At 37.5% G+C, this 25,202-nt stretch overlaps 2 protein-coding genes across 3 annotated transcripts in view; both read left to right on the top strand.

Moving 5' to 3' along the window:
- The window catches only part of pdxdc1 (pyridoxal-dependent decarboxylase domain containing 1), a 37,169-nt gene extending 28,750 nt beyond the window's left edge, over positions 1–8,419 (top strand). For both annotated transcript variants that reach the window (XM_005926762.3, XM_005926764.3), the window contains 5 exons: positions 7–128; positions 2,227–2,319; positions 3,468–3,564; positions 3,965–4,063; positions 5,768–8,419. In XM_005926762.3, the coding sequence (XP_005926824.1) occupies positions 7–128; positions 2,227–2,319; positions 3,468–3,564; positions 3,965–4,063; positions 5,768–6,039 (683 nt within the window). In that variant the 3' untranslated portion in view covers positions 6,040–8,419. The remainder of the gene's footprint in view (positions 1–6; positions 129–2,226; positions 2,320–3,467; positions 3,565–3,964; positions 4,064–5,767) is intronic.
- A 2,384-nt stretch (positions 8,420–10,803) lies between these two features.
- Positions 10,804–25,202, top strand: part of abat (4-aminobutyrate aminotransferase) — a 33,295-nt gene continuing 18,896 nt past the window's right edge. The window contains exon 1 of the mRNA XM_005926761.3: positions 10,804–10,925. The gene's annotated coding sequence lies outside the window, so the exon portion shown is untranslated. The remainder of the gene's footprint in view (positions 10,926–25,202) is intronic.

Genomic DNA, 25,202 nt, shown 5'->3' with positions numbered 1-25,202 from the left:
TCTCAGGCCCTGAGTTCGTGACAGAGCAGGGCTGCATTTTTGTGGGAATGGTGACAGATGATGTTGATGTTTCAGACCTGGTGGATACAATAGCTGCCCTGGGCAGGGACATAGAGGAGAGCGGGAAGGTAAGTCCTGCTTTCAGTTTGCAGAATATTTGAAAATCTTTAGATGGCCTTTGCAGTTAATAACTTGTTCCCAGTTCTGATTCAGTTGTTGCTGTATTGTTGGCAAAGCTGCTAATCTGTTTACATTAGCTTAACCATAGATCTGCAGCTAGCTATAAGGTAGCACACTATTGTTTGTCAACTAACACAAACTGACTAACCATCTAAACATCTCTGATATTTCTGCCTTATTTTATATCTGAAGTTTATAGCAGTGTTATATCTTTTTATTTGCATTACTTTTTGTTCACTGATTTTAATAGATTTGAAAAAATCTGAACCATTTTTATCTCTGTTGTAACTCTCTACTTGTTTGCTTTTGGGAACTGAAGGAGCATTTGGCTAATGATACTTGACTTAATGAAGTGACAAATCTAAAAAGTGACAAATTCACTGAAATAAAGTGATCTCTTGCTTTTGATCTGAGAAAGCGGTTTCACGAAACCCTCGCCTGTTTGCATCCATCCTTTACATTACTGCCATCTTCTTGGCTGTTGTCACTGAAAGCTGCACTTCTTTTGTCTGTCTCCTGTTAACAATGATTTCAGCTGGGCAAGCTGAGAAGCCGGCAGCTTTTTTCTGGGGCTTTGCACATGCATGTGTGAATAGACCTCTGGTCTTTGAGGGTAAACTAGCTTGTGTGCTCTTACCATCTGCACAGATTAGCATATATGAGAAATCACTTAACTGAGTGAATTTAATAAACTTAACCAGTGTTCTGACAACACTCCATCTCTATTCTTCATCAGTATTTTTCATCTCCCTTTATCGATATTAATAGTGCATATAATGCAGCAGGTGCAGGCTTTTTTCGTTGTCAAATTTTATATCCAACTGTACCAAAGTGGCACACGCCTTACATCCTTGGGTTTACCTCTTTCATCTGGTTTAAAGCCAAGGAAATCCCAAATTGGTGCTTTGTATTTTTTGGCAGCTAGTTCCTCTATGTTTGGACTTGTTCTGTGTTCTAAACACGCAAATCAGTCTGTGCATGATTACATTGCTCCGCCTATCAGAAAGTCACCTGCATGACCCTATCATTTATTGGACTGATGAATGTCAGTTGGAAAAATTTTACATATCGCTCAACCTTATCGTAGACAGTTTAGGCTGATGTGATATTAGGGCTGTGCGATATGACCAAAATCTCATATCCCGATATAAAACATCTATCGTCCCGATAACAATATAAATCACAAAAAATGTAATATTTTCTGTAAATTCTGTGAATCTCGGGTAGGTGAAGTGTTTCCAGCTGGGCGTCGTGTACCTGGAGTCGAGTGTTTTAACCGATGCATGAAACTATACATTTTTAGACATAGGTTACGGCCGCTTATTACACTTAGTATTTATTACACAGCCTGTTCTAACATTTGAGTCTAAGGTTTATTTTTTAGCACCTGACGACTCTTTTTCTTTTTTTTCTTTTTTCTTTTTTTTGGCTTCTCATCCGCCAATACTCTGCATACTTTTTCACGTGATTCCGTTTATTTTGAAAATTCTCAACAGGATCTTGAGCTTTATTCTTTAAGGTTTATGTGGAAAATAAACAAGCGGACATGCGGTGGTGTTAACGTCGTTGTTGCTAACGACAACCCATAAAAACAAGCTCTTGTCCGTCTGTAGTGTGGTTATATTAAATATAAGAGAAAGAGAGAACTTTAAGAAATTAATATAGCCACTACAGTGACCATCAAAACGATGAAAAAAAATATTGCCGTAAACAGTTTATTTTGCGACACCACGAAACAAACAGTAGCGTAAAATGAAACGATAGACGTTTTATATCGTCATCCGATATATATCGTTACATCGAACAGCCCTAGGTGATATAAATATCCAAGAATTCAAAAATTAATTTACTTAAGTTAGAGCTACATTCAAAGTTAATAAGATTGTTGCCTAGGGAAACTGTCATCTGGAATTTATGAATGGTTATTTATTGCTAATACTTTTATAAAAACATGTCAAAATGTCTGGTACGAGTTGAACTCCAGGTTTGGCTGATTCTTCATTAATGACATTTACGTTTATAAAGCAGTGATTCTTTTCTGCTTAGTTGCTGCAGAACATGACAGAGGTGGTGAGGAAAGGCATCCTGGAGGCAGAGCTGCAGCTGCAAAAGGCTAATGAGGAGAAACTCGTGGAAGAGGTGGGTGTGTGCGTGTGTGCGCGTGCATGTTTGTAGTGGAGTAAGTAACTTAAGATCATAGGTTAAATCATTCACAAGTAGATACAAGTACCAAAACTGGTGAGCCCAGCGTAAGCTGACTTTCAGGGTCTGAAATGAATGATAAGCTTCAAACATAGAGATGCTTTTTGTCTCCTCCTGTTCTCTGTCTGTGTTAGTGTAACTGCTTACATTAATCTGAAAACAGGGGTATAGTGAAGTCATTGTAGAAGCAGTGCCTTTTGTTTCAACCAAGATGGGTGTAGGGCATGTTACTACTCTAGGCATTTCCCATGAATGTCCACATCACCAAGGGGGTAAAAGGGTAATCCATCAACTGTGATAACACCTATATATCAAAATGTAAATTCCACTTTCCTCCAAACTGCAAAGATGGGAACAAATAGTGTTTGTTCAGTTGTTCCAATAAGGCAAAAAGATCTCAATTTTAAGTTTGTCAGGAACCTCAGAATAATCAGTACAATTTATTTCACTGTGAAACCAATTTAAAATAAAACCACAAGTTTCTATGTGATGGATTCCTTTACACTGTGTGGCCGATATCAAGTCTCCGCTGAGATTTGGAAAGATGCATCAACTTGCAGGTACACAGAGACAAAGCCCAATCACTATTCCTATTAAACTCATGGGAATGGTTAAAGAAATGTGAAAGCGATGTTGAATTTTCCATTTGCATTTGTTTCACAAGTCAAGTTCAATCCTTGTTGCCCATACATAACTTAATGGTCACTAAAATTTGTACCTGTGATGTTGAGAAGTTTTTTTTGCAGTTTTACTATTTAAAACAAAAAAAGTATTACTTAAAAACTTCTCAAGAGCCTCCCAAAGGGAAAAAAAAACAGAAATCAAGACAATCAGCTCTGAACTCCATTCAGTCTCTATCCAACGGTTGGAATTAAATGTTCTCTGTGTTGGAAGTAGCAACTTTCTTTTTGTCTTCAGATTAATAGCTTCAGAGAGAAAAGCACATGTTCTGGTGCTTGTATACACTTTTGAAAGATTTGCTCACTGCTTCACTGTGTGTTCCAGTACAGATGAATAAATGGGAGTGTGCCTAGACTGAGTTGTGTGTTGAAATGATGAATTGTAACTCCTGCTGTGTATTCTAGGGAATGCTGAGACAGCTTCCTGTGGTTGGCTCTGTGTTAAACTGGTTCTCTCCGATCCAAAGCTCCATAAAGGGACGGACATTCAGTCTTGCAGCAGGTAGTCCATTTCTCTGTTAGGACAGACTCATTCTGTGTAACCCACAAAGCTATTCTTGTTTCAACCACATGTTTATGTAGGTAAAGTGGAATACTTTGTTCTCAGGTTCTTCATTGAATGTTTCTTAGTTTCAGACTGAATTTAGAAGAAGAGCTTTTGAGAGAGTTACATTTTCTCTTTTAAAAACTTTACAGCTTGAATTTAATTTGCTAACACCCACCACGTTTCTTTGACTTGCTGTTTTAGTCGACGTATTCTGTCAACAGTTATTCCTGTTCCAGGTCCTTCAAGTATTTGAGTCACTGATTACATATAAAAACTAATTGAGTTTAAATATAGCAAATCTACAGTATCTGTAACATACAGAGCATGAGTTGGTTAATGACTTGGGTGTTTTTAGGTTCTCTGGATTCCACAGAAGTGACTTACTCCACCAAAGCCCAAGCTGACAGGCCATCCCTGCAGGACACTCCCATTTCTTCATCAAAGAAACTGCCAGGTAAGATAGTTCCTGCCTTTCACTCACACTCACTCTGGCAATAGCAGATCGCCAATAAAAGCACTTTGTGCAATATGTCTACACTAACCACCACATAATAATTAACTTATCATTTCCTGTTGTCAGCTTTCTTGCTCAAGTTTAAGGTAACCTGTTCTGCTTGTCCTTATTTGACTATGCATAAATCATCACTGTGTGACTAAAGTTCAGCTTCAGACTGCTCTAGACGCCAAGTTTATTTATGTTTTTTCCACTCTCAAAGCTAGCGGAGTCAAAAAGAGAGGGACCTTTATTTGGCCGTTTCTGATCCAGGAGCCTCACCCCTGTGATGTTCGAGTCTGCTTGCAGAGGCAGTAATTTAGAAGAAAGTTCACTTAAACGAAGAAGGTGCTAAAACCAGGCCTTGCTTTGTCCTCTGTGAAGCTAGCAGTGTAAGATAAAAATGATTCTTTTCAATCATACAAAGCTACTTTACAGATTCAGTATGTTATTGGTCTTCTTGCCAATACAAGGTGTAACAAAGTTTAGAGACATTGCCTATTAAAACTTAAATATGGACCGTCTCTATTTCAAGGTTGTGTGCATATGCATCTGGATTACTTCCAGGTCAGGTGCAATTTTCAGATTCCTGGAAACCCGTTTCTGACCACTTGCATAGAGAGTAAACATACAGAGCTGGGTTTCAGTCTGCACTTACAGCATGTCTTTTATCCTGTCTTCCTTCTCTCACCCCAACCGGTCGCAGCAGATGGCCGCCCCTCCCTGAGCCTGGTTCTGCCTGAGGTTTCTTCCTGTTAAAAGGGAGTTTTTCCTTCCCACTGTCGTCAAAGTGCTTGCTCATAGGGGGTCATATGATAGTTGGGTTTTTCTCTGTATCTATGAAGCGCCTTGAGGCGACTTTTGTTGTGATTTGGCGCTATATAAGTAAAATTGAATTGAATTGAACTGTCAGGACAAGGAGAAAACCTTTTTTTTTTTTTAGTTATATGTGACATTCACAGGGTTGTTTTCCCATGAAATCATCTCAGTGTCAGACTGTAAATAGAGAGGTCTATAAACATGCTGGTCTGTCTGAGGGAGAACACTTTACATACTTTCAAGCGGCAAAAAGAAGAGGATGTTTTACCCTCTTCATGGCATTGTATACCAGCTTAGTGCATTAAACAGCCATACCATCACAAGCTTTGTCCAACATGATATACAAATTCATGTCTCCTATGTCACCATTTGGACACAGTGGAGAACATCCAGAAAGCATAGCAGGGGCACAAGTACAAGAGCCGGAAAAAGGACTTTGAGGAAGCGATCGAAATCTAGCAGAGGCGCTGAAAGCTTCACAGCACTGTCTGGATAAAAATAGATACAAGATGACTTTTTCATTCTGAGAGCATTTTGATGAGCAAACCCACAAGTTTGCATGTCATGGTAATCTTTGTTGTTTCTATTATTTTGGTTTATATTTTTGTCACTGAATGCTTTCATTAGTTTTTGAAAGTTTCACCTCGAAAAGTAAATCCACATGACCATGATTTCATGGACCCCATATTTAGTCCATTTCTCTCTTAAAGAATAGCTTCTTCTCTTTGAAAGATCTACTTTTCATCGTTAGAGAGCTTACAGGTTTATATCTTGACCAGTTTAGTGTTTTCATGAAATCAGCAGGTACTGATTTGTGTTGTACATCACACTTGCCTTGTGCCACAGGTCAGAAGTTATTTCGACGTGCAGGCGCGAGCACAGATTCGACTGAAACCAGCTGCACACAGGCTGAGGCAACATTCCAGGAGGAAAATCCTACTGGGATCGGCAGCAGCATCAACCCTCCGATCTCTCCACCTACACCAGAGACGCCACATCACACCTCAGGCGATTTGGTACCAGAGAAAAACCTGAAGTCGTCTTCTGAGATCGATGACTTGGAAGCCTCAGAAGAGATGCACCCTGAAGGCCAAGAGGCAGAAGGGAGCACAAGATAGGATGACTGTTTCTGCAGGTTTTCTAACCATCTTAGAGCAACCAGCCTAAAAGATGCTTTAAAAAAAGTTACTGTGTAAAATGTAAATAAAAACAGAATGCAATGATTTGCAAATCTCAAACTCAGAACACAGAAAACATGTCAAATGTTTGAACTGAGAATATATCATTTCAAGAAAAATGCTAGCTCATTTTAAATGTAATGGCAGCAACGTGTCTCAAGCTGAGATAGGGCAACAAAAGTCTGGAAAAGTGACACAAAGCAGGATAACTTGCAACTGCAGTAATTAACTGACAACAATTCAGTAGCATGACTGGGTATGAAAAGAGCTTCTTAGATTGACAAAGTTTCTCTGAAGTAAACATGGACAGAGGTTCACCAATCTGCAAAAAACAGCTTTACTCTAAAATTATGGAGCAATTTGAGAATATCTCTGTGGCTAGCATTCCAAACAGTTCAGAACAAACAGAAAATACAGCAAAGACAACCCCAGGACTGTTGAGCAGATACTCTTCTTTCAGACAAGAATAGGGCAGCTCTCGTCTCCCAAAGGTCAAGCCTCCTCGTTTCCCAGACATTTACAGATTTTGTTAAAAGAAGCTGGGATGCTACTCAGTATGAACCTGTGCCAAATTCCAAGTTATGTTGCTGTCATCAAATTCAAAATGACTGTTGAGTGTTTTTCATCAGATGTAGGTGCATTGAATTATGATCAGCTGAGGCAGTCATCGGTGCTACCTGTCAGTTGATTATAACGTTTTAGTGTAGATTTTTCTATCAAACGGGGGACGAGCTGGAGTTTCTGTGAGCTGATTCATCTGGTGTTGGATTACAGAGCAGAGGAGCAGCCATATTATAGATTTCGTTTCAGATTTTAAACAAAATATTTCTTAGAACTCTGGAAATCAAGCAGCTTAAAGTTAGTTTTGACCCCCTTACTGTGAATGGTTGAAGCAAATGATATGCATGATATGCATATGTAAAATACCAACTGATATATTGCCTTCAAACATTCATGTGCGCATTAACATACAGTAAGAGTCAAGTTGAATTTTACAACAATAAACAATCTTTTCTATAGAAACATTTACCCTATTAACAAACATAGTGTACATTAGCCAGAGCTTTGTGAAGCAGAATCTGATTATGGGACATGTGAGATGTTCCCGTTTTTATTCACAAAATGTACTTTTGACTCATCTCTTACCACAAGGGGTTGCTACAGAGCGATGTATGCCAGATGCCTTTCCTGACTCAGTCTCAAAGGGTATATGTGTGTCCAGCTGGAATTGAACCAGCAAACTTTCACTTGCCAAGCAAAAGTGTAAACACTACACTAGAAAACTACTTTTTACACAATAATGGAACCTGAGCAAAAAGTGGGCTTCTGCCACAGAGAAGCTTTGCCTCAGGTATTCACTGTATGAGGGAAAATACTCTTCTCTCCAAAATATTATCCTTAAAATGTAAGTACTATATCAGAGGGACAATCGGGGTTAGGGTGCTTTGTTTTTTCAGTTTCACTGGTTGCCTGTATCTTATGTCTTACTCTTACTTACGGGCTACTTGAACATACTGTATGCATTTTCTACTACTTACAAAATGGATTGTTTTCCTTGACTCTAAAGTAGCGCATCAAATAATCATTTATGAAGAGGTTTTGTGTTTTATTATTTTATTATTAAAATTAGGTGACAGGAGAGGAAATGGTTATTTTTCCAGCTATTACTTTGGGGACACATTTTTAAATGAATTGTACAAAAATAATTTACTAAGGTTTATGGTAGATGCACTATTGATGCTTTATTGAAACAGAAATTTAGCTAATGTCACAACACTTATCTTCAACCCTACCAATATAAAACGACATAAATCACTGGCAAACATGACATGGTGGTTTTGCCTCTGCAAGAACAAAAGTCAAACCCCTAAATTTAGCTGGATGTTTTCTTAGTTGCTTTGAGCCCGGTGCTGGTGGAAGGTTTACTGTAAAGAGTAAAGAATGGTTGGAATGAAGATTAAAAACTAATTGCACTTATACTTAATAATAATTATTGTTCTGCTGCTTTGCATTTAAATGAAATGAAGATTAATTTTATTGTTTTTGTTTTGGGTTTTTTGTTACAATTCTAATGCAAAAATAAGTTTCTATATTGAAAAAAGTCTTGAAAACTTGATGTGATTACATCACCGTCTAGATGTTTGATGTGTTTGGAATCTTTTTCGTTTGTTCTTGTTGGTGTTTTTGAGCACAGAAATTCTTTCGTTGTAACTTCTGTCACCACATGTCCAGGGTTCAGGTAATTTCTGATTAACTGTCTGATTTTTAGTCTTTCTCTGTTCAGTTGGGAGTTGATCATTAAACGCAGTAGTCATGTTAATGATTCTTGATCATTTGTAATTCAACCCGAGTCTTAACTGTGTCACAGACAGAGTAATAAGTTAAAGTCAATGAAAAGAAGAAAGAGAATGAAATTAATAAGAGGTAAAGTAAAACATCTATGGCTCGCTGGAGCTCTACAAGAGTCCTTCTAGAGCTAACTGTACTACTCCACACCCATCTTCAAATTCTTTTTTTTTTCTTTTCCATCTTCAAATTCTTTGTAAGTGATCGCTCAGAAATACTTTGGACTAATTTATCATCGCTCCAAGTGATGAGACAAGGGTACAAAAGTCTGGAAAAGCAAATAAAAACTGGGATTATATGTTCTGCACCAGAAAATCCGCTCAGGTCTGGGTGACATAAATTATCAGTGAGTGTGAGGGTCTGTGAAGATTTGTGTAGCTCTTTTTTTTTTTTTTTTTTTAATCACCCAGTGTACTCTGCTGGGTGAAAAGAACTTACATTGCAATGTGACAGCTACGCACCTCAGACTGCAGATTTCAAATAATAACAGGAATGGCTACTTGATTTTACAGCCAGTTGTATACAGCCTAGTCTAGGCCTAAGTGATGCTAAAAACAGTTGGAGGATAATTTTGGAACTAATTCAGTTAACTGGCAGCATGTCAGTAACATGACTGGGTATTATGAAAAAAATCTTAGAGAGGCTGAGTTTCTCAGACATAAAGATGGGCAGACGTTCTTTCAGGTGCTACCTTTAGAGGTTGCCAAAGCAGATCATCTGCCTCCATCTTCCTACTCTGTTACAACAACAATCTACATGCCATCCTTCATTACATCCATGAATGTTCTCTGTGGTCTGCTGCCTGGCAACTCCATTCACTCTATTTACTCTCCATCCTCGATACATGTCCAGACCACCTCAGCCTTGTCTCTTGTTTACGCTGGTCCGAATCAGTTGATGAGTTTGTAAACATATAAGCTTTTTTCCTGTGATTTGGTTTCTTTTCGGACAGAGAATCCAGGTGAACTGTAAGCCAACCACAATGTGTCACTACTAACCACATGAGAATGTTCAGTCCACTCATTGGGCAAAAGTGCATTGGGCCAAAGTGCATTGGGCCAGGGGCAACAATACATCAAACCAAGTCTCACTAACAATTTGTAAACCTACTCTTTTGCTTTTGCTTCTGTCAGGAATACGGTTCTGTGTTCTGGATTACTGGAGAACATGGAGAATTTCCATTCATTTTACAGCTAAGTGCTAGCCCATACAGACCTTTTCATATCTATAGTACATTGCCACAAGTTGTTTTTTTTTTTGTTAGCTCAGACTTGCAATGTTGGTTGGTTCAAACTGAAGTCAGATCACATTCACCCCATAAACAGACTGCTCCTGAGTTAAACTGGAACCACATCGAGATTAGCTCCTCCAAAGGGTCAGCTTTTTAAAAAAAAAAAAAAAAAAAAGTTTTCTGTTTTTATATACCACTCTGAATTGAATAATTGGTTATTATTAATGTCTTCCAAATTGTTTCTTTTTCTCCCATCTCCCTCTCCTCACCCCCAGCAGACAGCTGCCCCTCCCTGAGCCTGGTTCTGCTGAAGATTTCTTCCTGTAGTTTTTCCTTCCCACTATCACCAAGTGCTTGCTCATTTGGGGCCATCTGATTATTGGGGTTTCCTTGGTATAACTGTAAGGTCTTTACCACACAATATAAAGTGCGTGGAGGACTGTTGTTGTTATTCTCTGTCAGAACTGATACTCTGACAGGGGACAAAAAGAGACAGCGACTATATATACACCGGTACACAAAAGGGTGATTAGGGAAGTGGAGACAGCTGGGAAAAGCAAAACACGGCTGAACAAAATCACAACAGAAGTGACAAAACTCAAAAGGAAGGAAGACTTTTTAAAGAAGCTTGTCAAAACTCAGCTCTTCAAAAAACGTCAAGCTTTTTTGCTCAATTATATACTTTTATTTACACTATTTATTTATGCTGCAGTACGCCAGAAGAAGCACTCAAAGCGCTTTAGGCTACATACTTCATTCTCCTAGTCACACAACACCCAATTGTTGCCGTGACAAGACAATAAAAAGACACAGTGATGATTAATAAATTAATGCCAGTGTCCTTCCGTTTCCACGCCTTTTCCCACTCTCGTGCCAGCAGAGACTCTTTTGATTGGCTGTTAAATAGCAGCCAATCTCGTCGATCTCAGAAAGCTTTTTTTTTTTTTTTTTCACTGAAAACAATAATTAATTATCCTGTTGGGATTTTTCATTTCAACGAAATGTATAATTGTCTTGTAACACACACCTCAGCGTACCTTTAGATTGAAAAAACAAGGTCTCTCTCTCTCTCTCTCGGACTGACAATAAGCCCCTCCTCTTGTACGGAGCAGCCCTCGCTCCTGGTGGATGATGTTGTCAGGGTGGGCGGAGTCTCTGGCTTTGCAGAAATCGAGGAGACTGCTTCTTTGCAACAGCAGTGGTGCCGGCAGTTTTGCGTGTGGATCTTGCTGTTGTCACTGGATCATCAGTAAGTGTTCTCAAAGCCTTTATCATTTTCACATGGGTAGCTTAGATGAGATCACAATCGCTGTGGAGCTGGCACATCGTGATTCTGTCAGGTCTGTTAAACGTCAGTGCACTGGGATCTGCAGCAGCCCGCAGCAGCCTCGACTGGATAGCTTTTAATGAAACGTCTGTCTCATTTTAACATATTACTAGTTTGGTTGGCCAGCCTATTACGATTCATGAACCTCTAATCTCTGTGTGAACCAGCCAGAACCAGTGGGATCCAGATTTTTCAGAAGAGCGGAATGCCAATAGCACACACATACTGTCTTTATTGTCCTGGTTTATGGCAACTCCAGTCTGCAGCAAAGGGCGGCCGTGTAATCAATACCTTGTTTACATGTATTCAAATCAGGACTCTTCACAGCGACTCCTAAAAGCATCAAACATGTACTGCGACATGAACGAATTTAAAGGTTATCAGAATAACGATATATAAAATAAGGTGTTACTCGCTATCATTACCGACACGAGACACTATATTAACAAATTTATTTTGTTCTGGTTGTTCTTAGATAAATACTTGCTGTATAACTGAAGTAAGGAGTTTAAATGTTTTATTTTATAGATTATTGGCCCAGGTTTGTATCACAATGATAAACAGAGAAAACATAATCGCGTTATGTCTGTGTAACATTTTATGTACGAACGAGTAGCTGAAAAAAAAAAAGTTCCTCTGATGTTTTTCCTTAATAATTTCTTTAAATTGGGATTGCTCAAAAATCTGATGTGCATTCTGTCAATAAAATAAAAGCAGGTAAATCACTTTTATGAATCGGGACATATTAAAATGTAATCTGGTCTTAAATTTTTGGTATATAGAAACAGTAAACCTGAACGATATACATATATTGGTTGTATCATTGTTTTTATATGTGTGTGTGTATATATATATATATATATATGAATAACAAAACATAAATCAAAATCCCATTACTTATTTAGGAAACGTAATCAATGCTGAAGTGGTGTGTTAAAAACTAAGTTCATCCTTACTTCCATAGGAATAAGAAGTATCTGCTGCTCCTCTGTTCCATTCTAAGAAAGCACAAAATTGCTTTCCGATGTTATGCAGATGATATTTAGTATCGTCTGTTGCATGTTGTGGTTAGTCACTTCTTTCTGTTTCGTCTTCAGCTTTTGCAAAATGCTGCTGCACAGGTTTTAACTGGAACATGGATGCGAGAGCACTGCCTGCCTGTTTGAGGGTCCATTTTAACATTTTACTTTATTTGTTTGTTTGTTTGAAATTCTTTATTTAAGAACAGCGTCAGTCAGAAATGGTACAAAAAGTTTCCACCACACATTATTATACAAAGTTCTACCACAATGTGTTTATGTTTTTCCAGTTTCCAGGTTGTTTCTAGCTCAGAGGGTGACACTGCAGGGACAAAGATCACTGTCAAAGACATGATACTGTTATCTGTTGGATTGGCAAATACGACCAAGAAAAGTCATTATTTTATATGTGAAGTCACAGTTTCAGATTTGACACTTGAAGTGTCTGAATCTGACATAACCCAGAAAGGTTTTCCACCTGTGAATGAGTAAAAGACAAATTATCTTCCAGCCTTATAAAAACTGCAGTGTCTCCGACATTGAACATTTGGGTTCTTATATTTGTCTTGATGTAGGGTTTTGAAATGTGTCATCACGGTCTTCCAACAATGCTTTCTCCAAGTCAGATGTTAGTTGAAGACCATTGGCATTTGCCAATACTACCCCAGGCTTGCTCTGATCGTCTAACCCCCACCTCAGACTCCCATTTCTCTTTGACAAATGAAGTATTGTCATTGTTAGCAAAGGAGAGCGTATTGTATAGTTTACATATCCCTTTAGTTAAAGTTTTATTCAAAGCAAGGTTTTTTAATTTTTTGGAACTCTCATTCTGATGTTGTTAAATTTACAGGAGTATGATTCTGGACGTAATAGTTCTGCAATTAAAGATATTTTAAAAAATAGTTTTGCTCCAAACTGCATCCTGTAAAAAGAAAAGGCTATGAAATTTACCCTTTTGTGTGAATGACATATAGGTCCTAAGTAAGGATTCAAGTTTCAGTTAGTAGTTTCCTTCCATTAAACTTTGTAGTCTTTATTGCACTGTTAAGGTTCAAATATTGAGGAAGGAGAGTACAAACAACCATGGTCCAGAACTTGGTCAAACAATTGATTTTAATGAAATACACGGGTGGGGGGACCAGCTCCGTTCGCAGACAGCGCTGATCTCCGACTAATCAAAGCATAAGCATATATTTTATACCATCAGGGCTTGAATTTAATGACGCCCCCTCATGCGTCATCAGATACAATATATGCATACGTCAATTCAAAACCACAATGACTTTTAACACAGTTTGAAAAGGAACATTGTGTCTATCTTCATGGCAGATGTTTCCTGTCAACCTTTTGACTACTGCTTCTCCAACCCGCAGTTACAAGTCAACATGATTAACCTCTCAAAACCACAATGACAATGACTTATAAATGATTCTCTCTAACTGAGTGTGTGTGTGTGTGTGTGTGTGTGTGTGTGTGTGTGTGTGTGTGTGTGTGTGTGTGTGTGTGTGTCGTCCTTAAATGCTCTCTCATATCACCCGTTGCACTTCTGTAAAAGCACGCTCTGCAAACCTGCAATTTCCTGTCAGCCTGACTTTTGCACAGAGTGTAGTCAGAATCAACAAAATCAGCACATACACACTTAAGATTATAACAAGCATTCAAAAGCATTTAAGCTTATAGATTCAACTCAACAGTTTAAAGTGGAAGTTTATTACTGCACCTGTAATAAAGGCTAATTGGGTGCCAATATGTTTAAACATCTGAATGCAATATCAATACTGTAGATTATATTATTAGTGCAATGGTGATGATGATGATGATTATTAACAATAGCAGTAAAATAATTTCCCTGATCTCCACAGCACCAATGGAGTAGAGGAATTGATTGTGCTGCAAGGTAGTAGCTTCTTCAGCATGGTAGAGCCATCCCTTCTTTCTTTTCCCAGCTGCAACACGCTGAAACTGATTCTAGGTTTCTTTCCCTGCCAGATAATCCATTTGTCCCAATTGCTAAATTGATTACCGCTTATGTCTACCGTTAGGATTCAAGGGATGTATGAAAGGCAGGGGAGGATATTCATGTTGACAGCGATAATCTTTGTGTTTAGATTTAAAAATGGTATAAGGTTCCATCTTTGCAAGTTTGATTTTATTTAATAGGATAAGGGATTGTGATTGGCTTGTGAAAGTTTTGTTGGGTAGTTAAGTAATTCAGCATCCCAACAGAGATTGAAGCTGTAGCTGTTCCTTGAGTCAATACATTTTAATGTCAAAGCCTGTGTTTTTCATATATTGATTTTGTAACCTGACAGTTTTCCAAAGAAAGCCATAACTCTGTAAAAACTCTGTTTCTGGCTCCATCAGGAAAACAACAACTTTGCTACCTTATTAATTGTCTCAGGGGCTCAATGAACAACACAAAGAGGAGAGGGTGATGGTGATGATCACTTTCATTTCAGCCTTGTGTTACTGCGTTAGGTGCTCGCTGCCTCTCGAATGAGATCACAAAATAGATTGCAATGCGTGTAATAATGCATGTGCGTGATTGCATTATGGCTTCTTTCTGCAGTTATATATAGACTGGCTTTATGGTTGCTGGTTTATCAATCAGCTGTGAGTGTATGACATAATTGTAATGATTTTGTAATGGTTTATAAAGTCAGCAGGTCAACATCATTTCTTCCTCTGAATGAGCCACTGTGTAGTCTGTAATTAATTACAGACTGTGTAGTCTTTTTTTTTTTTTTTTTTCTTCACAGCACCTCTCAACTTTTAAGGTTGAATATTTTGCGTATTAAACCGTATTGTTTATTTGTTTTTGTTTTTTTCTAAAATCATGCATCATTTTGGACTTCTTTGGTCTCAGTCCAGGGAAAACGAGTGAGAGAATGACATTTCAGTGTGCTTTCATATCTCTAGAAGCTATTTTGGTATTAGGAAGCTTTGTGAATACAGGAGACCCTGTTGTTGCCTAGACAAGGCAACTTCTAGCCCCATCCCTAATTGCAATGTAGACATTGTTAGCATTACTACATGTTTGCGTACGTTTTTGTTTACACCCCTTAATTAAGAAAGCATGAAAACTCTGTTATCATCTCAGAATGCAGTTGAAACTAGGCTTAATTTAAACAGCTCAGTATCATCATTGACAGTTTGGGGGGGTTTTCCTCCCACTTGATTTTCCTTTCTTTCTTTTTTTTAAGACTGCTCCAGCCCCATCTATAAGGTGCACTAAATATTTAAAGCATTTAAGGATTTAATTCTCATGCTACTGCTTTAGCTAGAACTTTGGGAAGGAAATAGGAGAATGGATATTAGCTTATTTTTTCAGCTTAGGTTTGCTGCACCTTTAAAACAATTGGAAACTACGGATGGCAATCAGGAACCGGTTCTTGTAGAAAACTGGTTCTCTGTAGTGTAATGCTTTGAAATTTATAGTCTGCTTGCCTGTCAATCTTGCTGTTCAGTTCCACTTGCCACTTGCATACTACAGTCAACTACTTTCAGTTCACACAGTGTGGAAAGTTATATCCACACTGTGTTGCAGCGTGGATATAATTATTTAATGATTACTTCTCCAGTCTTGTTACTTTACTGATTACTTTTTCAAAAGTAATTAGTTACTTATTACTTAGTTACTTTTAAAAAACATGATACACAACCTGAATACGTAATAAAGCAATAGACCTTTCAGCCCAGTTCTATTTCTTATGCATAATCCATCATATAAAATTGGCTCAAATGGAAAAAGTCTCTTTTAAAAAATTGTTTTATGAGTTTTAATCTTTTAACTTTATGCACTTTGCATTAAGCAAATATGAAATTATATGCAGCAGTCTTTCACTTAAGACATTAGTTTAATATTTAAACCTATTTTCTGCATATTCCAGCATATAAAATAAGTAAAACTCAGCAAACAATAAATAGAATCAAAGATTCAGCAGCACCGAGTCCTGTCGCTTTTAAATCTGTTGTCAACTGTTTAGCAGGAGTGGGGCGGGTGGAGGTTTTCCCGGTGCAACAGCGGTCATGTCAGTGGGGGGATCCCAATTTAAGGCCTTTTTTTCTTTAAGAGTCTTTGAGATATTTGTGTTTAAACAGCTTGCAGAGGTCTGAAAGTCGACTAACACACCAGAAGGTTGAGCAGAAGGCTTGGATGATTTGACATGGAATGACTTGGAACCTCCAAACATTAATGCCCTCTGATTTCTTAAGTACTTAACACAGTTGGTTTGCATGGCCTTTTTTTACATAACATAGTGTCGAGCTGTTCTCTCAATGGGTTAACATTTTGAATTTTGAAGATCTTGATTTACAAATAGAATACTAGCATAGTGAAACTATAGACAGTGCACAAGTGAGATGAAGAGGAGATTTCAGGCATGATGGAGTGGGCGGAGACAAGTGTAAGGGATGATTTGTGACAGAGGGATTCCAGCAAGATTTAAAGGGAAAGTTTACAAGATGGGAGTGAGATATGCTATGATATATGGTTTAAAGACGGTGGCAACAAAATAACAGGAGGCAGAACTGGGGGTAGCAGATTTGAAGATGCTAAGAATTTCCCTGAGAATGACCAAGATGGGTATATCAGAAGGACAACTCAGGTCAAGCATTTTGGAGAGAAAGCTAGTGAGGCTAGGCAGAGATGGTTTGTGGTGCAGAGGAGGGAATAAGGTGTCAGCAGAGAATCTGCAGAGAATGTTAAGTTAAGTTTCTTGGGACTCTAGCCCATAGCTATAATCTATATTGTATACATTGCTGTGCAAAAGTCTTAAGCCCACTAGACTAGACTCCATCGATTGCATTTTCATCCAAGTATTAAAACAATCCTTTGTACACCACCACTGTGGCGGCATGCAGAGATTAAAATACAAATTTACATGATATTTGGAGGCGGTGCAGTTAACAGTAACATTTACTTTGTTGTTGATGCTAACATGGATGTGACAGTTGGTATTTACCTTAATCAGAGGATGTATCTTTTTGTGAGTAGGTGTATACTGACTTCAGAATTCACAGAGGTCCTTGTTCTGTTTCAGAATTCATACCACAGCCTTATGTAGTATTTTAGGCACTCAGAACAAAAACATTTCATATATTTACAGTTTCATTAGATACATTCAGTGTTAGTAGCTGTGCTTTGGATTTCTTAGCTGCTGTATTCAATAGTACCACCGCACAGCTGATTACACAACAGATTTGTTGTCAAAGTAAGTTCAGTTTGTTTAAAGACAGGGCAGAAATGCTGCAGGTTTAGGCAAAACAAACAAACAATCACACAAAAACTGTAAATATAATTCAGATGTTCTGGAGAACAGTTAGGTTTTTTTTGGTTTTCTTCACTCCTTTATTTTTCTTCTTACTCAATAAATTACTGTCAAAACAACCTAGATGCTTTAAACTGTCCTCACATGTGAAACTAACCAGAAGCCTCATGAAAACAGGCATAATTAAATGTAACTGAAAATAAAGTGTTTGCATTTTTTCTATCTGTTCTCATCTTAATGATGTGGTGAAAGTTGTTTTATAAACCTTAGCTGTAGTACCTTCATAGTAACCATTAAAATTCATCTAGATCTGCAGAGGTTGTTAAGCAGTGCTGAAAATTGTAATCATTTGTTACTTATATTGAGTTACTGTAATTCCATATTTTCCAGTTCCAAAAACCTTTCTTATGCCTGGTCTATAGCACGTTGGATCTGTTTCTCAGCAACTGTCACCCTATCAGCCCTGCCACCATTGATTTGGTTTTGTTTTTTGGTGGGTTTTCGTACGCTTCACAGGTGGACATTCTTTTTTTTTTTTTTTTTTAACTTTTTATTTTATTTATTTGAACAACTCACCTGTCCATTACGCATACAGTTTCTTCAGAATAACAGAATACAAAGAGTCACAAACTCAAGACGGTGAAATTAGAAAGAAAAAGAAACAAACAAATATATATGTATAAAAATATAGATACATATAGAATAATAATTAGAAAAATAAGATAAAGTAAAACAAAAGAAAAAAAAGGAAACATGCCTGTGGTGTCAAACATTTCCATCGTTCATTTCACTTTTTTTTTCTTCTTGTATGCTCATCTTCATTCAGTTCAGTCTTTTTTCCCCTTCCGTTGTACGTCAACCATTTTCCCCAGTCCTTCAAAAAGCGTTCTTCCTTTAATTTCAGTTTATATGTAAGGTTCTCCATCTCCATAATGTCCTCCACAATTGCTACCCACTGCTGCTTTCCTGGTGTTTCTGTCTTAAGCCAGTTTTTGGTGATGGCCTTCTTTGCTGCCAAAAGGAGAATCTTAGCCAGGTAACGATCCTTTACATCTACAGTACCTTCCAAGTACCCTAGATACAAAACAAGGCAGGTTCTAGGAATAATATAACCTAATATATCACAGAGAGCTGAGTGAATTTTAACCCAGAAAGTGTGAATTTTTCTGCATTTCCAGAAAATGTGTGTATGGTCTGGTTCATCCCATCCACACAGCCTCCAACATTGTTGTTGTGTATTGGTTTGTTTATTTTTAATCTTAGGTGTAATAAAATAGCGAATTTGATTTTTCCAGATGAATTCTCTCCACCTCAATGAGTGAGTTGTATTCTTATGTTCTTTCCATGTTTCATACCACACCCTCTCAGTGATTTCTTCACTCAGCTCTCTTTCCCATTTTACTTTAACATATACAGTTGATTCCTGTCTTGATTCCATCAAACATTTGTATAGGGTAGACACTGTTTTTGGAATAACACTTTTATATGCCAGTATAATTATTTTTATAATAGGATGGATTTTGTCTTCCTCTATTTTTATGTTTTTATTAAAGTAATCTCTCACCTGTAAGTATCTGAAAAAATCCTTGTTTTTTAAGTTGTATTCCCGTTTTAATTCTTCAAAACTTTTAATTTCTCCTTTTTTGATTAATAAACAAATTGCTGTGATTCCCTTTTCATTCCAATTTTTAAAACCAAGATCCAATTTTCCTGGTCTAAATTCTTCATCGAAGGCTATCCATTTTAGCAAACCAAGCTCTTTGCCAATCCTGAACTCCCTTACTGTATCATACCATACATTTAATGTAAAGGATATTATCGGGTTCCTATCTTGGTCTTTAGTTACGTATTCAGGGGTCTTTTTCATACCCATGTTTGTTTGGATTGGGACATTGAGTGTGGAGAGCTCCACATCCTTCCAGCGAGCCCCGTAATCATCACTACACCAATATGTTATCTGGCGTATCTGTGCAGCACGAAAATATTCTTTTAAATTAGGAAGCGACATTCCTCCTTTCTCCTTAGTAAGCTGTAAAGTAGTGTATCGTACCCTTGGCCGCTTGCCTTCCCAGACAAATCTAGATATATACTTATCCCATTCTGAGAATTGGGTTTGAGGTATGCTTATCGGAAGAGAGAGGAATAAATATAGCAATCGTGGTAAGATATTCATCTTTATCACATTTATCCTGTCACTAAATCCTAACGGATATGTATTCCATCTTTCCATATCCTGCCTTATCCTGTTATTTATATGTCCATAGTTACTTTGATATAGTTTGGCATAGTTTTTGGTTATATTTATACCTAAATATTTAAGGGTTTTTGCCTCCCACTTTATTTCCCATTCCTTAAGATTTTGAGTTGGTATACAATTAAACATTAGAACTTGAGTTTTAAGTATATTTACTTTGTAGCCAGAAAGCGTACCAAATTTTCCTAACATTTCTGTAAGCTGCATAAAAGAGTTTGTGGGGTTTTTGAGGGCTATCAACACGTCATCAGCAAACAGACTAATTACATGCTCTTGTCTATTGATTTCTATTCCTGTTATTAGGGCGTCTTGTCTAATCATTTGTGCCAATGGCTCAATATACAAGGCAAATAAGGTTGGACTTAAACAGCAACCCTGTCTAGTTCCTCTCTCTAGTTGGAATGTCTTTGTCAATGAGCCGTTAACTTTTAGTCTTGCAGTCGGTTTGTCATAGAGAGATTTAATACATTGGATTGATTTCGTAGTGAACCCGAACTTTGCCATGGTTAGGTACAGGAAGTCCCAGCTGACTCGATCGAAGGCTTTTTCTGCGTCTAAACTTATCAATGCAGCCGGTATCTTGTCTTTATGTATTTGGTTTATGATGTGTAGGGTCCTTCTAATATTGTCTTGTGCCTGTCTATTTTTGACAAAACCTGCTTGGTCCTCATCTATCAGGTCTGGTATAAACGACTGGAGCCGATTTGATAGGATTGTAGTATAGATTTTATATTCAACATTCAACACCGATATAGGCCTGTAATTTTGGCAGTATTCTCTTTGTTTTTTTGGTTTTGGGTATCAATTCTTTTCCACATTTCTTGTACCATTCGGCAGGAAACCCATCACTGCCTGGTGCCTTGTTTGTACGTAATTTTCCATTCGCTTTCTGAATCTCCTCTATCGTTATTGGTGCCGTCATGCGATCATTTTGTATTGTTCCAATAGAGGGTAGATCTAAGGAGTCTAAAAATGTTTTAATATCATTTAGGCCATTATTAGTAGGTGCATTTTGTAGATACAGGTCCTTATAATAATCGGTAAAGATACTTTCTATCTCTTCTAGGTTATGTGTCATTTGTTCTGTCTTAGAATTATACAATTTGTTGACTGTTGTTTCTGCCTGTTGTTTTTTTAAACGTCTTGCCAATAGTCGTGCAGCTTTAGGGCCTGATTCATAGTAGCTCTGTTTTACATATCTTGCTTTTACTTCCATGCACAGGTGGACATTCTGGTGACCTTTGGATCATTGTCTGCATAACCCTTCAGGGTTTAAGCTGATGACTGAACTGTTTCTTATTGTTAAATTATGACCCAACTGAGACGTCTAGTTCTTTAGATGTTTCTCTGGGTTCTTTTGTAACCTCCTGGATGAGTCATTGATGTAGTCTTGAAATAATTTTGGCAGAGTTCATTTTTAACATAGCTGGTTCCTGCTAGTCACAACGGATAGCTGTCCCTCCCGGAGTCTGGTTCTGCTGGAGTTCTCTTCTTGGTAACCATTAACAGCAGTCTCACTTGATGTCGTGCCTACTTATTTCAAACAACTCCAGCAGTATATTCTCTGATTTAAAAACCTATTTTGAAGCTCCCTTTTCTTTCAAATATTTAAGAGAAAACTGTACTCTTAAACATTAGATTGTGTTTCTGGATGTTTCCCAAACTGGTTTTAAAATCGTCTTAAGCACAAAATCTGTATTTTTATGAATTCTTAATGATCTTTTACTACTTTTTAAGTGACTTTGACCTTCTTGTGCTCTGCTGCTTTAGACACAATAGACCACACTCATGGTTCATTAAAACACTATGTGGGCCTTAAAGGTATAGCCTTAGAGTGGTTTAGGTTCTTTTAACACATAGAACCTTCTTACCATCTTGGTGATCTATGTCATATGGAGTCCCACAAAGATCAGTTCTCTGGCTAATCCTTTTTTCTCTTTACCTTCAGTGCCTGGCATTGATTTTTTTTTTTTTTAATTTTTTAAAAGATGGCATTCCACATTTCTATGTGCCTGGCACGCATGCCTATAAAAAGAAATGTCTCCCTTAAACACTCCAGTAATGGTTTAGGGGAGATGGATGAAAACATGGAAAGCTTTATGATGTCATTATGTTCTGACCTAGCAGTGCCTGTGCTGCTCCTCTCTTGGACTTGGTCCTCTGCAGCTAAACTCACAGTAACAAACCTTGGTGTGAAACAAGACTGTAATTTTAAACTAGATAAGATAGATTCTTTCATTAAAGCATTTATCACTTTAGTCCAATATCCAGAACCAAATCCACATTATTATTTTAAGTTTTTGAGCATCTCCTTCATGCTCTGATCACAATGCAATTGGACTATTATAATGCACTTTATGTTGCAATGTTTTCTTTGGTCAGTCCAAAATGCTGCAGTTTTTCTCTTAACTGGTACTCACAAGCATAAACACATCCCATTGTCCCTCCACTGGCTCCCTGTTCATTTTTGAATATTTGATCAGTTTTAAGACCTTTAATGCATCAGCACCACTGACTCCATCTGTAGGAGTCCTTAAAACCTGGATGAACAAGTTTTTTCAGGTATTATCCCGAATTTGTGGAATGAGCTCATTGCCCATGTTAGGATGGCCCAATTACTGCCTGTTTTAAAACTCTTTTTTTTTTTTTTTATTCCTCTGCGTTTGACTCTGAATAACTCAGCGTTTAACTTTTTTCATTGCCTTTTATAAAATTATTTTATTGATTTGTTGTGCAGTGTTTTGGTACTTTGTTTGGATTTTACTGCACATTTTATTGCACACATATTACTCCTTCCTATAGGTTTATTGTAGAACAATTAAGGTCTTCACCTTACAATATTAAGCACCTTGAGGCGACTGTTGTTGTTATTATAAATAAAATAAAATTGAATTGAACTTTAATTTTACTACTGAGTGGGACCAAAAATATCTCATATAGAATCACCACTCCCATTCTTTAAAAAAAATGCATAAACAAAAAGGTTTGCTCACACTTCCATTACCTGATATTACTGCGGCATTAACAGGATTAACACTGGTTTCTGCCACCAAAGCTCTGAACAACATTAGTGCTAATTTACATTTTGGATACAGAAAGGGAAAAATACATTGACCTATATAGAAAAATGAATGGATATTCACAGAGTTGAAATCATCCAACAGTACATAGTGTATATGTTTCCCAGTTTGCTTGTGCAGGTTTTTAAAATAATGACCAGGGCAAATATCTTCACTCTACTGATCACTGGTCACTGGTTTAAAACCCTATCGTTGACACACACACACACACACACACACACACACACACACACACACACACACACACACACACACACACACACACACACAGAGGCACAGACACAGACACAGACATGCATACACAGAAGGCAGACGTCACAGTTGGAAGCATGTCAAACACCTGCTACTCTTGTTCTATGATTTAATTTTTCTGACAAAATCATTTGTTCCCCAGAATAAAGTAGAACACCCTTATGGCTTTTTATGTTTTTATGTTTGTTAAAAATTCATGGAAGAATTTTTAACAAATGATTGTTTCATAGAGTTCATTGGATCTGGGATTCTCCATATGTAAGCAGGCTTTATAAATAAAATCAATCTGATCAATATGGTTTTCATGTTCAACAAATGCTAATTAAACTTAAAGTGATTGTTGCATGGCATAAATTTGTCAAAATTTGTCAACTATGAGGAGAAATATTATATGCCCCACTTCTGTGATCTTACTCAGTGGAAACAAGAAACATACAAATGTGTCTTTATATTCATTTAGCGCCTGGGCTGTTGCCATAGTGACAGGGTGGTAATGTCAGTTGCATTTTAACTTGGTTCTTGTCACTGGGAAATAGCAATGGCTGAACAACATGAACCTGTGATAGTCATGTATTTTACTTTTATGTGAACAACACCTGCACAGCGCTTGACTAGGAAAGTAAATGAACAGTTACAGTGTTTAAAGAGCATCTGAACCACTTGTTAACAGCCTCGATTGCATCAAGTGCTCAAAGGAGATATTTCTGAACAACTTTAAACATGTTTGTTTGTCTCAGTAACCCAGGAAAGTAAAACTTCCCATAATTACTTTTACTTAGCATTATTATGAATGGGGCCTCATCATAAATTAATAATCCACAACTAAAGTCCATATGATTTTAACTATTTCATTTGACAGTAGTGCTGCTGAATTCCTGTTGAGTTCAGATTTCAGCTTATTACAGTGCAAACTGTGAACTTCTTCTCCCCCTTGGCATATGAAGATGCAGTCTTGTGTAACTTTCACAATCAAAACCAGTTTTTTCCAGTTCATGAGGCGTTGCCAAGAAACCGTCTGTCTGTGCATGCATGTCTTTGTATGTTGTGCTTGCAGTGTGCAAGCGCCAAGGTTTCCTAGCCTGTGAAAGCAGATAACTGGATTTTTCCTGTTCCTGCAGACAGTGTTACATAACACATGATGAATGAGGAGAAAGTGTATACAGCCATCCCTGCCTTTGCCTCACTCTACCCTTAGTTCTTTTTATCATAGAATACTATTGTCATAGTAGTTAAAGTGCTACTCTCTACCTTAAAAAAGTAACAAATATTTTAACAAAAAGTTCTTCTGTTAGTGGGCTTGCCCAAATTTTAACATCATCAAACTCTCAAACACCCTTGAATAATACTATATGAATATAATATAGTGTTCCCAGTAAATCACCACTGCCTAATAGTAGGTCTGGGTAGCCATAGCCCCCAGGACATTAAGCAGGCATGGAAGAGATCCAGGCCACAGACATCTAGTGGACCATGAGAGCCCAAGAAGGACCTCCGCAGGGGCAGGCAGGTGTAAATAAAAATTTCCAGTTCACTCTGTCAAACGCTTTTTCTGCATCTAGAGACAATATTGTGGTTTCAATGTTTTTACTGCACGAATAGTCTATTAAATTAAGTGATCTACATGTATTTGTTGATGACTTTTATGAAACCAGTTTGGTCAGGATATATTATGAGGGAGGTTTTCTTCTCTAATTTCTTTGAGAGAGCTTTGCAGATTATTTTCATGTCAACCTTGATAAGGGATATTGGACAATAGCTGGTGGGAAGAACAGGGTCTTTGCCTGGTTTTAGCAGGAGATGTTGGCAGAATTCATATTCGTTGGTAGTCTGCCATTTTCTTATATTTCCTGTTACATTGTGTGGAACACTGCTGCCAGAATTCTTTGCTGGAAATCCATCTGGACCTGCAGCCTTATTATTGAGCATACTTTCCAGGGCTTACTGGACTGATGTCAGCGGTGACTCCAGTGCTGTCGCTTGACTTAAAAATAACATTTATATTTGATTTTCTTTTTTCCATTCAGTAGTGTGCAAACAACTCAAGAGCTCATATTCACATAATTGTAACTGTAATGTAATTACTAAATTTAATGCGTAATATGTTACTACTTTACTGAAGAATGTAATGTGTTTACAGTAACACATTGCTTTGGAATGTGTTACACTGTAGACAGGTCAAGCAGAGTGTGGCACTGGAAGTAACGACACAAACACTTGTGTGTGTGGGAGGGGTTTGGTAAGGAGAAGGAAAAAATACTTTTATATGTGTACAGCGAGGCTGGGGTCCTACAGAATTCAGTTAAATATGGTCGGGTGTGGAAAGA

The sequence above is a fragment of the Haplochromis burtoni genome, unplaced genomic scaffold (genome assembly GCF_018398535.1).
Source record: "Haplochromis burtoni strain Fernald_Lab_line unplaced genomic scaffold, NCSU_Asbu1 Contig_45, whole genome shotgun sequence".
In the NCBI taxonomy this organism is placed as follows: domain Eukaryota; kingdom Metazoa; phylum Chordata; class Actinopteri; order Cichliformes; family Cichlidae; genus Haplochromis; species Haplochromis burtoni.
The sequence above is the reverse complement of the archived record's forward strand: the minus strand, read 5'-3'. Positions and strand labels throughout refer to the sequence as shown.